Here is a 12,171-nt window from a genome sequence, read left to right on the forward strand (position 1 = left end):
TTTTTCCATTTTTGTAATTTCCACTAACCCCAACCGGCCCGTCAGACACCACCTACCAAGAGCCTGGGTCTGTCCGAGGTTTCTGCCTAAAAGGAAGTTTTTCCTCGCCACCGTTGCTTGCTCTGGAGGAAAACTACTAGAACTGCTGGGTTCTTGTAAATTCTGGAGTGATGTTCTAGACCTACTCTATCTGTAAAGTGTCTTGAGATAACTCTTGTTATGAATTGATACTATAAATAAAATTGAATTGAAAAATTGAATTGTTACGAGTAGTCACAGTGATTGCAATAGCTCAGACACAAACGCAGAAAACTGGATTTTTTTGTGCTTAGACTTACATGTGGCAAACAAACTACAGAATAAGTGTCTTTTAGGCAGGATTTTTTTTTTTTACTGCAATTTCAAATAAAGCACTTTTAGATATCATTAAGATATATTGAAAGCTTTACCAATATATGAAGGGGAATTTCAATGTGTAGTGTTGAAGGTGATGTAGCGACATGAATAAGGTGGGGGTGTTAGTTGTTGGGCACGTCACCGATGCGCCTCTGTACCACATTTGACCAGCTGAGGGCAGAGTTATGCCGGTGAGGCATGTGCTCATCGTCAAATTTTAAAGAAGAAGAAGAGACGTACTCTGTGACAGAAAATGGCTGACTGGCAGTGTGGAAAAAAATTCCTTCTGCTCCGAACACAATTTTGAGGAGTTCTACCTTACATAATGCATTGTTGCATTTAGCAAAACTTACATAATGTTTAAAAAGGCGAAACGAGCTAACTTTCGAAGGAGGAATGAGTCTGACGAGGACGAACAGGAGGAGAGTCGGCAGCCGCCGCCAGTGGCGCCGATATCGTTTGGGCCTGCCGTGGAGGAAATCCCGTTTATGGAGACGTCCAGTTACAGTGTTACTGGGGCACCTAGCACCACGGATAACTATCATAGCAACGGCTTTCAGCCTAACTTGAACAATGTAAGACCTGTCAAAAAAGAAAAGAAAGGTAAAGAAACCGCCATCGTAGCAACTACGGTTCCTGGACCCACGAAAGCCAGTTTGTTGAGTTTCGTCGATGACGAAGGTAAGCTATTTTAGTAAACCAAAGCTAAGTTAGCTTACCGGTTAGCTTTAAAATGCGTGTTGTCTTGACAGGTTTATTTAGCTAACGTTGGACTTTTTGCTTCTGCTTAGGATACATAATTGTATTTGTAATTGCAACTATTACAGATAGTTACGTACTAATCTTGAATGATTTCTATGATTCCCCGGTTGGTGTGCATGGTTAGCTAACGCTAACACACCGCTCACTTTATCGCATGGCCTGTTTGTAAACAGAAGGATCCGAGGTGTTCAGAGTGAAGAAATCCAATCATAGTAAGAAGATTGTCAAACAGCTGAAGAAAGAATACAAGGAGGATTTGGAGAAGACTGGAGTCAAACAGGACATCAAATCAGGTGGGATACCCCTTGTCAATGCGATACATCTGCCGTCTCCGCTGTCAAATATTAATCTGACTTTGCAGCCGCAACGTGTATCACCAAATATGAGACCACATGACGCTTAGTCGATTTTAATCATTATAGTTTTGCTAAAATGCACTTAAACAGTGAAAATAGACCCTATCTTAGCAAATACGCAGAACCTTGAGCGCAAAATGTCACATGTGCTTGTAGTTGCACCACAAGATGAGGTTAGATTTCTGACTAAGGTCAATAAAGTGAATGCCACTTTCGATAGAAGTTCTGAATTGAACATGTTTGCATCCAGCAAAAACTACCAGCATATTGCATTACCATCTATAGGGAAGATGGTATATCACAATTTTAGCAAGCATTTTTGTCTCCCAAATTAAATGTAATTCTTATATTTAATTTTTGAACTTGAAGACATTTTAATATTATCTGCAGATATACAAATATACCTTTTTTGCTCCTATGGAGCATGGTACAGTACACTGAATTTTTTGGGACATGTACAATGACAATAAAGGTATTCATATTAGCCAAACCAAAGTATCTGCTAAATGGCTTTTATTTAAATGGATGTTTGGTCTATTATTATAATCTTGCCTTAACTTTCTCTGCATCTGGATTTTCTAGATGTTGCACCTCAGCCTGTGGTTTCAATCAAAGAGGAAGTTACTAGCAGAGCGGGTAGTGAACAGGGGGAAGAGGAAATGGAGGTGGACAGTGGCGATGAGCAGGAGGAAGATGGAAAGAGTCAAGGTGTCCAAACACAAGGTCAAGTCTCCAAGAGCAACAACCCTGCAGCAACATTCAACACGCTTTCCTCCCTCAGCAGCCTGAGACCAGGTAGCAAACACTCACACTCACACTCAAATTTAAATGCTTGTTTATTGTTTCAACTATCATCACTGGCACAGTCAGCAGTCTTAACAGCCAAAACACACCAGGCTGTGTAGCTCTGTTATTTTTATATCAGCGCCCATGTTATCCAATTGCTCCGCTAATACCGGGAGCGTAGCAGCCGCGTTAGCCCGTGCGCTGCAGCAATACTTTTGGCGTCTCCTTCTATTTACTTTACAAAAATAAAACGCATTCAAAATAAAAAACCTAGGTTCAAGGTGATATTTTTTTATTTTTTGCTTATTTGACTTCTCACAGCGACACACACACACACACACACACACACACTCACATATACATACATAAAGTCACATACCTACCATTACCACAATTCTCATCAGAGAGAGTGAGAGCCGAGAGGAGAAAGATTGCTTTGTGACCGGCGCATAGTAATACAATATAGCCAGGCGCACGGACAGCCAGGTAGCTACACTATGTGCCACTTACGCGCCATTTACGTGCCCTGAGTGATCCAGCTGTAATGCTCATATAAGCATGCTCCTATATTGTTTTAATTAAATTTAGCTATTAATTGTAATAAAAAAAGTTATTGGGTTGTGTCTGTATTTGTCTCGCATTGCCAGACTTTACTCCTTTGAGCTGCAAAATAAGGTCTGGCTCCTCAACACATACGTTGCAGAATAGGAGAAAAAACGCCTTGGGTTGTTTTCCTTTCTTCAAACCAATAAAAATTGTCTTGGGCGGCGCTAAGTTCCGGTCACAGAGACAATGACTCTACAAAATGGTTTGGTAGAACAGTTACACCCCAATAAAAGAAAACGCCACATATGATATAACATGAAGTTAACTGTTCACTATAGAGTAACACAACCTATTTTAAATTAGCTGGATCCATGGGTAAACTTAATTGGCTCTGACCACTGTAAGAGCCCCCAGCTGAACTGCTACTTAAGGTGGCCTACCAACCAACTTACTGTAATATAATAATTGGGAAATATAAAGTATACTTGTGCTACATTGGGGGATTAAATAACACAACAGGATGTCACAGAAGTGGCCCCCAAAAATCCAAATGGAATTTGCTGTTAAGCCTTACAGGATCAGAATCGCATGAATGCTGTGCTACAAAATCACCAGTTAACGGCTAGGCGACACAAAGACATCCCTCGGAACAAATCAACAAATTGTTAAACAGTACAACTAACGGATGGTAACAAGCAAAACCAAAAAGAATAATGAACACTCACACAATAACATAAGTACTTAGAGTGAGCCCTGTTTTTCTCTCACTCTAGGAGAGATTCCCGATGCAGCATTTATCCATGCAGCCAGAAAGCGCCGGCAACTAGCTAGAGAGCTGGGGGGTGAAACCCCTCTGGTTGAGACAGAGACTCCCAAGAAACGAATGGTACGAGAAGACCAAGATGCCAGCGACGATGAAGATGAGGACGAGAAGAGGATCCGCTTTAGCGGTGTCAAGAACAAGACCCAGAGACAAAAGATCGCTGAGGAGATAGGTACTATAAGAAAATGGTGCACCGACCGTTTATTCAATACACTGTATAGTATTACGGTCTTCAATCAGTTGTCTCTAAGACAAGAACTTCCCTTTCACGTGTACAGGTATTGAGGGTAGTGATGATGAGGCACTGGATACAGGTCAGGATGAGGAGGTGAGCCGTTGGGAGCAGGAGCAGATAAGGAAAGGAATCAGCATACCCCAGGTAAGCTGTGCGAAGTCTCTGAACAGCTGTAAAATACTGCTAAACGATACTTTCCTTTGTAATATGTCAATCCAAAAATATTTATAATGCCATTAGTTGTAATTTATGGGTAGTAGACAACAGCACAGTTGTCATATTAAAAGCGTTATGTGTTTTTCTTGTTTCTTATGACAGGTCCAAAGCAGCCAGCCAGAGGACAACACAGTCTACTACCAGAACAGCTACGAGAGCCAGCCCTATGGCGCTTCCTACACCATGCCTTTTACCTACAGCACTGTGGCCCCGCAGACTGCCAAGCCAATTGGCCAAGCAGATAATGGATCTGTTCACTACGGGACCCCTATTTGTGATCTTACCCCTGTATCCATTGATCTGGTAAAGAAACGCCTGCAGGATAGGTAGGTTCAGTGAAATGCCGCAACATCTAATATAAGTCTTCAGCTCAGCTGCTGCCAGCTTTGTGAGCGGTGATCCTGAGGACACGGGAACGCTATACCCAGATGTGAGGGCCAGAGAGGGAGTGTGGGTGTCTGCTGAGAGTAACATTAGTCCTCACCCTAATTACTACACTACAAAGGAGTGCTTTATTTTAGCTGTTTCTGTCCTGTTAATCATGTTTTCATGACGCTTCTGTTTATTTAATGGGTGCACTCTAATGTGACTTCTGCTTAGTTTGTATGTCAATAATTAAGATTAGAGATTAGACTAGCATTGTTTGTCTTCAAACTCAAAGTCATCATTACTCTTTCCCTGTATGTCGTTTCTGTAGGCTCAGCCAAATGTGTGCAGGCTACGACTCCAACGCCAGGCGCTACAAACAGATCAAAGAAGACCTAGCTGCCTCTGAGAGCGCCATACAGCAGCTGGAGGGCTCATCCAATGACAATGCAGAACAATATAAATTCTTGCAAGAGATGCGAGGGTATGTTGGAGACTTGCTTGAGTGTTTCAGTGAAAAGGTAAGGGAGAATTTATCTGCTGTCTGATTAGCTGTTTTCTGTTTTGTGTCTGTGATCTTTAACCACTTTATGTACTGTATGTATACGGATATTCATCTAATAAGAAATCTACTTTGTGAAACATTAAGTGAGCGCAATGAAAAGCCTAGTTTTTAGTTGTGTTTTCAGAAACTATTATCGATGCTAATTAACAGTGCTGAAAAGCTACAATCCATGTCTGTCCCAGTTGCTTCACAACTGCCCTCATTATAGTCAGAACTATAACTTTGATCTATTATCTCAGAAACATACTTTTGCAAATGATTTTAATATATATATCATAAATACTTTAATTTTCAACTAATTTATAAAATAATTAATTTTAACTGATCATTACATACAAAGTTAGATGAGTAGTAACTTCAAGAGAACCTTATGTAGTGGCGCACTATACACTGTGTCTATATAGTGTCTGATCTTATCGAAGTTCATCAGTCCAATTTGTTAAAACATAAATAAATTAAGTCTCTGACACAAACTATATTTGTCTTAACCCATAGTTACTTACTAATTTAATCAATCCGTGTTATTTGTCACATGAAATCGTACTTGGGTACAACTCCAGTGAAATGTAATCTAAATGCATGTCTGAACAGAATAATTCAGTCTTGTTCCTGCAGCAGCAGAGCAGCAACTACGTGGAACACGGCCTGCCAGCTATCGCCACACTAATGTGTCTTATTTCTTATTTGTTTATTTAATACAGGGACCGTGCATATTAATGGGCATTTCTGTCATTACGCCAGAGTTATTTTTCATCTGTTGAAAGATGTCTGTTTTAACCCTCTTAGGTAATGGGAACAGGACACTTTCCTACCTTTTATCAGTATGACTTAGTAAGGAGTGAATCCCGTTTAACCATCAGACCTGGAACTGTATATTGATAATGTCGGGTAAAAACCTTCAACTCTACAGTTTTACTACAATTTGGGGGTTTTAATGCATTTAACTTGGTTTGTCAATACTTCAGCCTAAACCATTGGCTAACCTAACGTCCGTAGTGTTCGAGCTTTCCTTCAAGGAAATGTGATATTTTAGAGAGATTACGTTTTCACCCGACACTATCGATATTTTGGGTCCAGTTTTATATTGCCCGTCATGCTCCTCCTGTCCCTCCAGCAAGACATCCCTGTGACTCGGAGCCCTGCTTTTATTTGAGTCAGAGGTCACAGAAGACATCATATCTTTCAGGTGCCTGCTGTCCTGGAGCTGGAGGCTGCCATGCACCAGTTACTAAGGCAACGGGCCTCACGACTTGTCCAGAGAAGACAGGATGATATTAAAGATGAATCGTCGGAGTTTGCAAGCCTTTCAAGTCAGTCCATCTTGAAGGTTTTTATGATTTATTTGAACGGCCTCGTTAGTTCTCTGTGTGAGTGCGCGTGTGTGCGAGCGCGTGTGTGTCACATTCTTGTTTCCCACAACCCCATTTATGTTTCCCTCATGAGTGTGGTTATGGTTAATTGAGATGCGAATTTTGAGTGAGTGAGCATGTATGTGTATGAGAACTGTATTTTATTTTTTATTTTTTATTTTTTATTTTTGGAGGAGCTGTTTCGGCTACTTTTTATTGGCCGAGTCTCAGTCAGCTGAGTGGTTGTAACTCAGCTGTATTGAGTCACTAAGTAAAGATAAAAACACATCTGTTAGTGACTTGTCATCCGTCACTTTCACTGTAACCTGTAGGAAGTTGCTGCCAGGTAAGTCCCTAGAACAGTGACTGAAACCAGAATCATTTATAACACATAAGATGTTTTTGTGTGTGCGTGTGTGAAAATAAGGTCAAAATAGTAATTTTTTTCATAGGTTTAGAATACTTCTTTTGCCCATCACGTGCCTTCCATCTAAAAAAATGTAATGTAAATGTAAGCATTCTAAATTTGAGTACTCTTTGGTTGTGAGATGTTGAGGGCCCAGAATAAGAATAGGATTATGGGTTGTTTTAGCGATTTCAATGCTGGTTCTAATATTGCTCCTGTCTCTTTCAGATAAAGCTGTCATGGCTCCTAATCTGGACTCGTTTGGTCGAGACCGCACAGCATACCAAGAGAACAGTCGGCAGAGGAGGATAGCAGAAAGAGAAGCACGACGGTATGAAGCTCAGTCGTACTCTCAAACATGTTTTCAGGATTTGTAGGCTGGATTCATGCTAAGTGTTTCCAGGCTAATGGCACAGGCTCTGTTGTCCAGGTTGGCTGTGTTTTTGTGCTTGGCTCAGACCAAAAATTGCCAAAAGCCACGCCTGAGCTTTCTGCACATTTATTCACAAAAATACAGCCTTGATTGTATCTTGGATTGTAACGCATAGATTTGCCATGCAAGTGATCTGAATTTGAGGTAGTGATTTTAGTGCAAAGTTGAATACAGATTATCATAAATTCTGTCTTTGGTTTTCATTGTCTGCTTTTGTGCTTGTGGTTGGGTGCAGAACTCGGAGGCGACAAGCTAGAGAACAGAATGGAAAGAGGGCTGAGCATAAAGAAGGCTTATCATCGGATGATGAGGAGACATCTACTGACATCACCAGCTTCAACATGGAGAGAGGTACATCATGGATTTGCGGCAAAAATGATACTATCAACCATAATGAGGAGAATTGGCAAATTTGTTGATTTAATTAACTTATCGCAGACCTAACACAGTCGTCATCGTCAGTCAGTCTGTCTGTAGCTCATGCCTAAATAAAGCTTTTCATCCCATCCAGATCGTATCATCAGGGAATGCAAGAAAGTATTTGAAGATGTGGTGGAGGACTTTCATTCTCTTGACTGCATCAAATCCCATTTTGAAGTGTGGAGGAGAGAATATGCCAACTGCTACAGAGATGCTTACATAGGCCTCTGTCTGCCCAAACTCTTTAACCCTTTAGTCCGTCTGCAGCTCATTACATGGAACCCTCTTGAGGTAAGGCGCGTGTTTTAAGTGTTACACTTTTGTTTTTATTTTTTTAAATGAGGGGTAAATTCTGAAATCCACTTTTTTTTTTTCTCTGGCCAGGCTCAGTGTGCAAATTTTGAGTACATGCTCTGGTTTGAGTCGCTGTTGTTTTACGGCTTTGAGGAGCACAGCACGTTGCAGAGGGGAGACGGGGACGTCAGCTTGCTGCCTGCTATTGTGGAGAAGGTCATCCTCTCCAAACTGACAGGTAGAGTAACCCGCACAGATGCACCCAGCATACTGAGATTTGCTCTGCATAATAATACAGGCCAGTACCAAATATCTCATGTGTATGTATTGGTTTGCTTCAGTGTTGGCAGAGCAAGTGTGGGACCCGCTGTCGAACAGTCAGACGGCCATGCTGGTGGGCTTCATTCACAGAATAATGAAAGGTTACCCTACTGTGCTGCATGGGGACAACCGATACACACAGGTACTGTCCACTCTCTTACTACCTGCATAAATATATTGTACTACAGTTGCAAAATAGATGACTTTGTCTCTTGTGGTACAATTATGGTCTTAATTTCCTTTTTCTTTATTTTTTTCTATTAGGAACTTTTGAAAACAATTGTCTTGAGGATCAGGCGGACTCTGGATGAAGATGTCTTCCTTCCACTCTACCCCAAGAAGTATGTTACACAATTGTTAACTTTAGAGAAATTCCAGTTTGAATTTCTATAGTCCATATGTTAAAACTTGATAACTGATTAAACGCACGCTTTTGCTTTTGTTAAGTGTGTTGGAGAACAAGAATAGCGGTCCTTACTTATTCTACCAAAGGCAGTTCTGGTCTTGTGTGAAGGTATGTACAAAAGTGGAGTTAAGTTTTTTTAGGGTTAATTAATCTATTCAAATACTAATCACACTGACAGTTTCCTTCAAAAGAAGGTCCTGAATGATTGTTGGAAGTTACACCACATACAGAAAGGATCTGTGAAAGGTTTCTACAGCACTAGGCAATGATAAATGCTTTCAGTATATAACTGAAAGTTTGTGTGTCCTTGATGTAGTTTGTTCACTAACCAGTGATCGTAACATTTACTTCTGTGGCAGCTAAAGGAACTACTGGGATATTGACATTAAATGCTGTTGTGTTTCTGTCCTAGCTGCTGGGCAACATCCTGCAGTGGGAAGCTATTCTATCCAGTTCCTGTCTGAAGGATCTGGCATTAGACAGCACGCTGAATAGATACATCCTCTCTGCACTGCAGACCACGGACTCCGGGGAGGACAATATTCCAAAGTGCCAGAAGGTACGAGAAGCACCAATTTTCTTTGTAATTTGATGCTTCATGTGTAAAAAGACCCAGCCGAGCTCATGCAGTCAGAAAGCTTGTGACTTGTTTTGAAATGATGAACAATTTACAACCATGAGAATACCATACATTTATATTTACATTTATAGTGTTATTGTTATGTTGTCAGAGAGTATCATCATCATTACAAACAGATACATAGTACAAGAACCCCTCAACTTTGTCCTGAGTGGACATCCAGGGGGTCTCATGTTTAGTTACAATTTGAAATGGTATGCACAGATTGCATGAGGTCCATTTGATTATATAAAGCAGCCCACACTGTTGGCACGTTTTTTAAATATTTGAGTCCTGATTCCATGGTTTCAAGATTATTCCGGAGACATGGTATTGTATTGAATAGTACATGATGTGCCTATCCAGTCTAAAAATAATAAAGTTGATTGTTTTAGCCGCTTGAGCAATGGAAACTCAGGCTCTTCTCCTGGATCTGACAGTTTGATGAAAGGTGCCAATTTTAAAATACAAGCCTCTCAGCCCAGGTCAACGTGATTGGCTGAACTCCACCTTCCTGCGCCTTTTTACAGCTTGCAGTCTTAACTTGAAAAACACACTTGCTGTTGGGCCGCAGGTGGTCAAGCGTTGATTGTTTATGACTCACTAAACAGGGAGACTCAGAGCTACTGTTTACTCTTTCTTTTACCTTTTTCAGGTGGTAGAGTGTTTGCCTGTGCACTGGTTCTCTGGACTGAAAGGCCAGCAGACGTTGCCTCAGTTGGAGCCGTTCTGTCGCTTCCTCACCCACATGGCCAACTCATTGCACCGCAACAGTTTGGGGGGGTCTGATATGGAGCGGCGCACAGCCAAGTAAGAGCCTCTGCTACACTCTTCATATACAGTTAAATTGTCTAGAATTGGGAACTTGAATTCAGTTATAGCTTTATCTGCTGGAATTTTAAGGAAGGTGCGTTTAGAAGGATACAATAAAAGATTGCACTGCCAGTGCTGTTTGTCAAATGACATAACAATTTAATAATTATTATTCTTAGATTACTCTCTTGTTCACTACCATGTAATGCTCCGGGTTTTGTCCATAAACACACAGTCATATCAGGGTTCCAGACTAACATTCTGCCTTGGTGCCACCGGTGCGCTGATCTTTTTTTATTTTAGGTGCACCAGCACAAATTGTAGGTGCACCCAAACTTTTCCTTGCGGCGCCGTTAACAACATAATTTCAGTGTCACCTTTTTTATCACGCTCCATATACATGCATATACATCATGTAAATGATTTTAAACAAGAATAAGGTGTAGGTAGACACTATTTTTTTTATTTGAAGCACAATTATACTGTATATAAAAATATTTCAAAAAAGTCAAAGTGTTACAGAGGGCTTCCCTTGCTGTCACATGCCCCTCACATGGCCAACACCTGTAATTTGGCCTTCTTCCCCTTAGGCCTTGGCTAAACCAGCATGCCACACTCCCTTGCATCAAATCCTCCTAACCGAAATTTTTTAGTTACACCTTTATAAATTTTGGTTGCAGTCTAGAGTCCTGGATATTCAGAAAACCCCGCCCACTGGATAGGAAAAGCTAGCTTGGATAGGATAGTTATTATTTTAGCACCGAATGTCTACTAGAGGACACGTTAGCTGTTAGTAAGTTAATTTTGTGGTAGCAAGCTACCTTCAAGCATAATACTGCATAGCTCTCTGATTTATCCACATTCCACTATAACACAAGTTGTATGCTGTCAAAATATGTTAGCGGAAGAAACATATTTAGCTTGGCTTTGTTGGTAGTGCATCCCACCACACAGAGGCTTTTTAGGCATTTTTCTGTTATTTGCAAGCAGACGGAATAGTATCCGAAATGTTTTCCCCTCCGGTGTGGGCAGGATTTTAATGTGCTCTGTCTCTATACTGCTTCTTACATAACGTATATCTGCCAACAGGGACCAAGTCAAAGAGGTTGTGAAGATGTTGGGCCAAATGAATGCCCTGGACCACATCATCACTGTGGCAGCCGAGCATGGCATTAAAGACATCAAGCCCCTTTTGGAACCCAAGTCATAGAGAAGGATATGGTTACAGCAACTTTTCATTCATATTTGTCATGTTCCACACATTTGAAGCCATGGGGGTCACTAAGTTGGAGTCCAAAAAAAGTGTGGATTAATGGATTTGAAATAAAACTCAACTGTTGCTACCCTGCTTAAAAAGAGAGGGTAAAAAAACCTTGGTGTAAATATTGTGAATAATGTATAGAAAGGTGGGCTCATATGCTCAACACAAGACTGATGCTGAAATGAGGCCTTGTGTTAGCTCAAAAGGCCCTCTCTGTTGTACTACAGGCTGACAATATTTTAAATGCATAATTTATTAAGAGTACAGTTGTGGACATGGGTTACTGGCATATGTTTGGAAATTATCTGGTCTCTAAATTGACACCATCTTAAATCTGGTCTAACCACCTTTTATTTTTCTCACATGCTCTACTTTTCCATATGTGCCAAAACAACTTTCTATAAATTATATAAAAGGTAGAAATTGCACATTGGCAAAGACTGACAACCAACTTGTCTCCCAGAACTCTGTAGGGCAGTTGATATTGTCGTTGTTCTTTGATCTCCCACTTCACCCCACAGTTCTCCTGTGTCACGTGGACTGCCCTGATGACCCTACTACAGCTGAGAGCTTTGTATTTGTAAGACTTTTGGTTTAGCATTGTATTTGCCTGTGAATAAAATATGCATTTGAGTGAATCACTGTCTTGTCATAATTAAGTGAAAACTGTGGCTCATTATGTGGCATTTATCCCATTTTGTACATATTCTGACCATAAAAGGGGCAATTTAAAATTATGACCTGTTACATGTAACATTGGGCCTGCGTGTGTCAAAGTTCTTCAATATTGCCGATTGC

The 12,171-nt window shown here is 40.7% G+C and overlaps 1 protein-coding gene across 1 annotated transcript; it reads left to right on the forward strand.

Annotated features, from left to right (window-relative positions):
* The first annotated feature begins 571 nt into the window (after positions 1-571).
* paxbp1 (PAX3 and PAX7 binding protein 1) lies at positions 572-12,006 on the forward strand. The gene is made up of 18 exons (XM_034890060.1): positions 572-1,077; positions 1,332-1,451; positions 2,097-2,309; positions 3,620-3,841; positions 3,948-4,048; positions 4,223-4,446; positions 4,818-5,007; positions 6,238-6,361; positions 7,035-7,137; positions 7,475-7,590; positions 7,751-7,950; positions 8,044-8,191; positions 8,295-8,416; positions 8,539-8,615; positions 8,722-8,788; positions 9,093-9,239; positions 9,955-10,109; positions 11,202-12,006. Exons 1-18 carry the CDS (start codon positions 753-755, stop codon positions 11,320-11,322), a joined length of 2,775 nt encoding a protein of 924 aa, XP_034745951.1. The 5' UTR covers positions 572-752; the 3' UTR covers positions 11,323-12,006.
* The last annotated feature ends 165 nt before the right edge of the window (positions 12,007-12,171 follow it).

Source organism: Etheostoma cragini, chromosome 13 (genome assembly GCF_013103735.1).
Source record: "Etheostoma cragini isolate CJK2018 chromosome 13, CSU_Ecrag_1.0, whole genome shotgun sequence".
Lineage (NCBI taxonomy): Eukaryota > Metazoa > Chordata > Actinopteri > Perciformes > Percidae > Etheostoma > Etheostoma cragini.

Coding starts and splice junctions, on each gene's coding strand:
- paxbp1 (XM_034890060.1), top strand. CDS start 753: ATGTTTAAAAAGGCGAAACGAGCTAACTTTCGAAGGAGGAATGAGTCT. Junction 4,447..4,817: donor AAGAAACGCCTGCAGGATAG/GTAGGTTCAGTG, acceptor TCGTTTCTGTAG/GCTCAGCCAAATGTGTGCAG. Junction 7,591..7,750: donor CAGCTTCAACATGGAGAGAG/GTACATCATGGA, acceptor CATCCCATCCAG/ATCGTATCATCAGGGAATGC.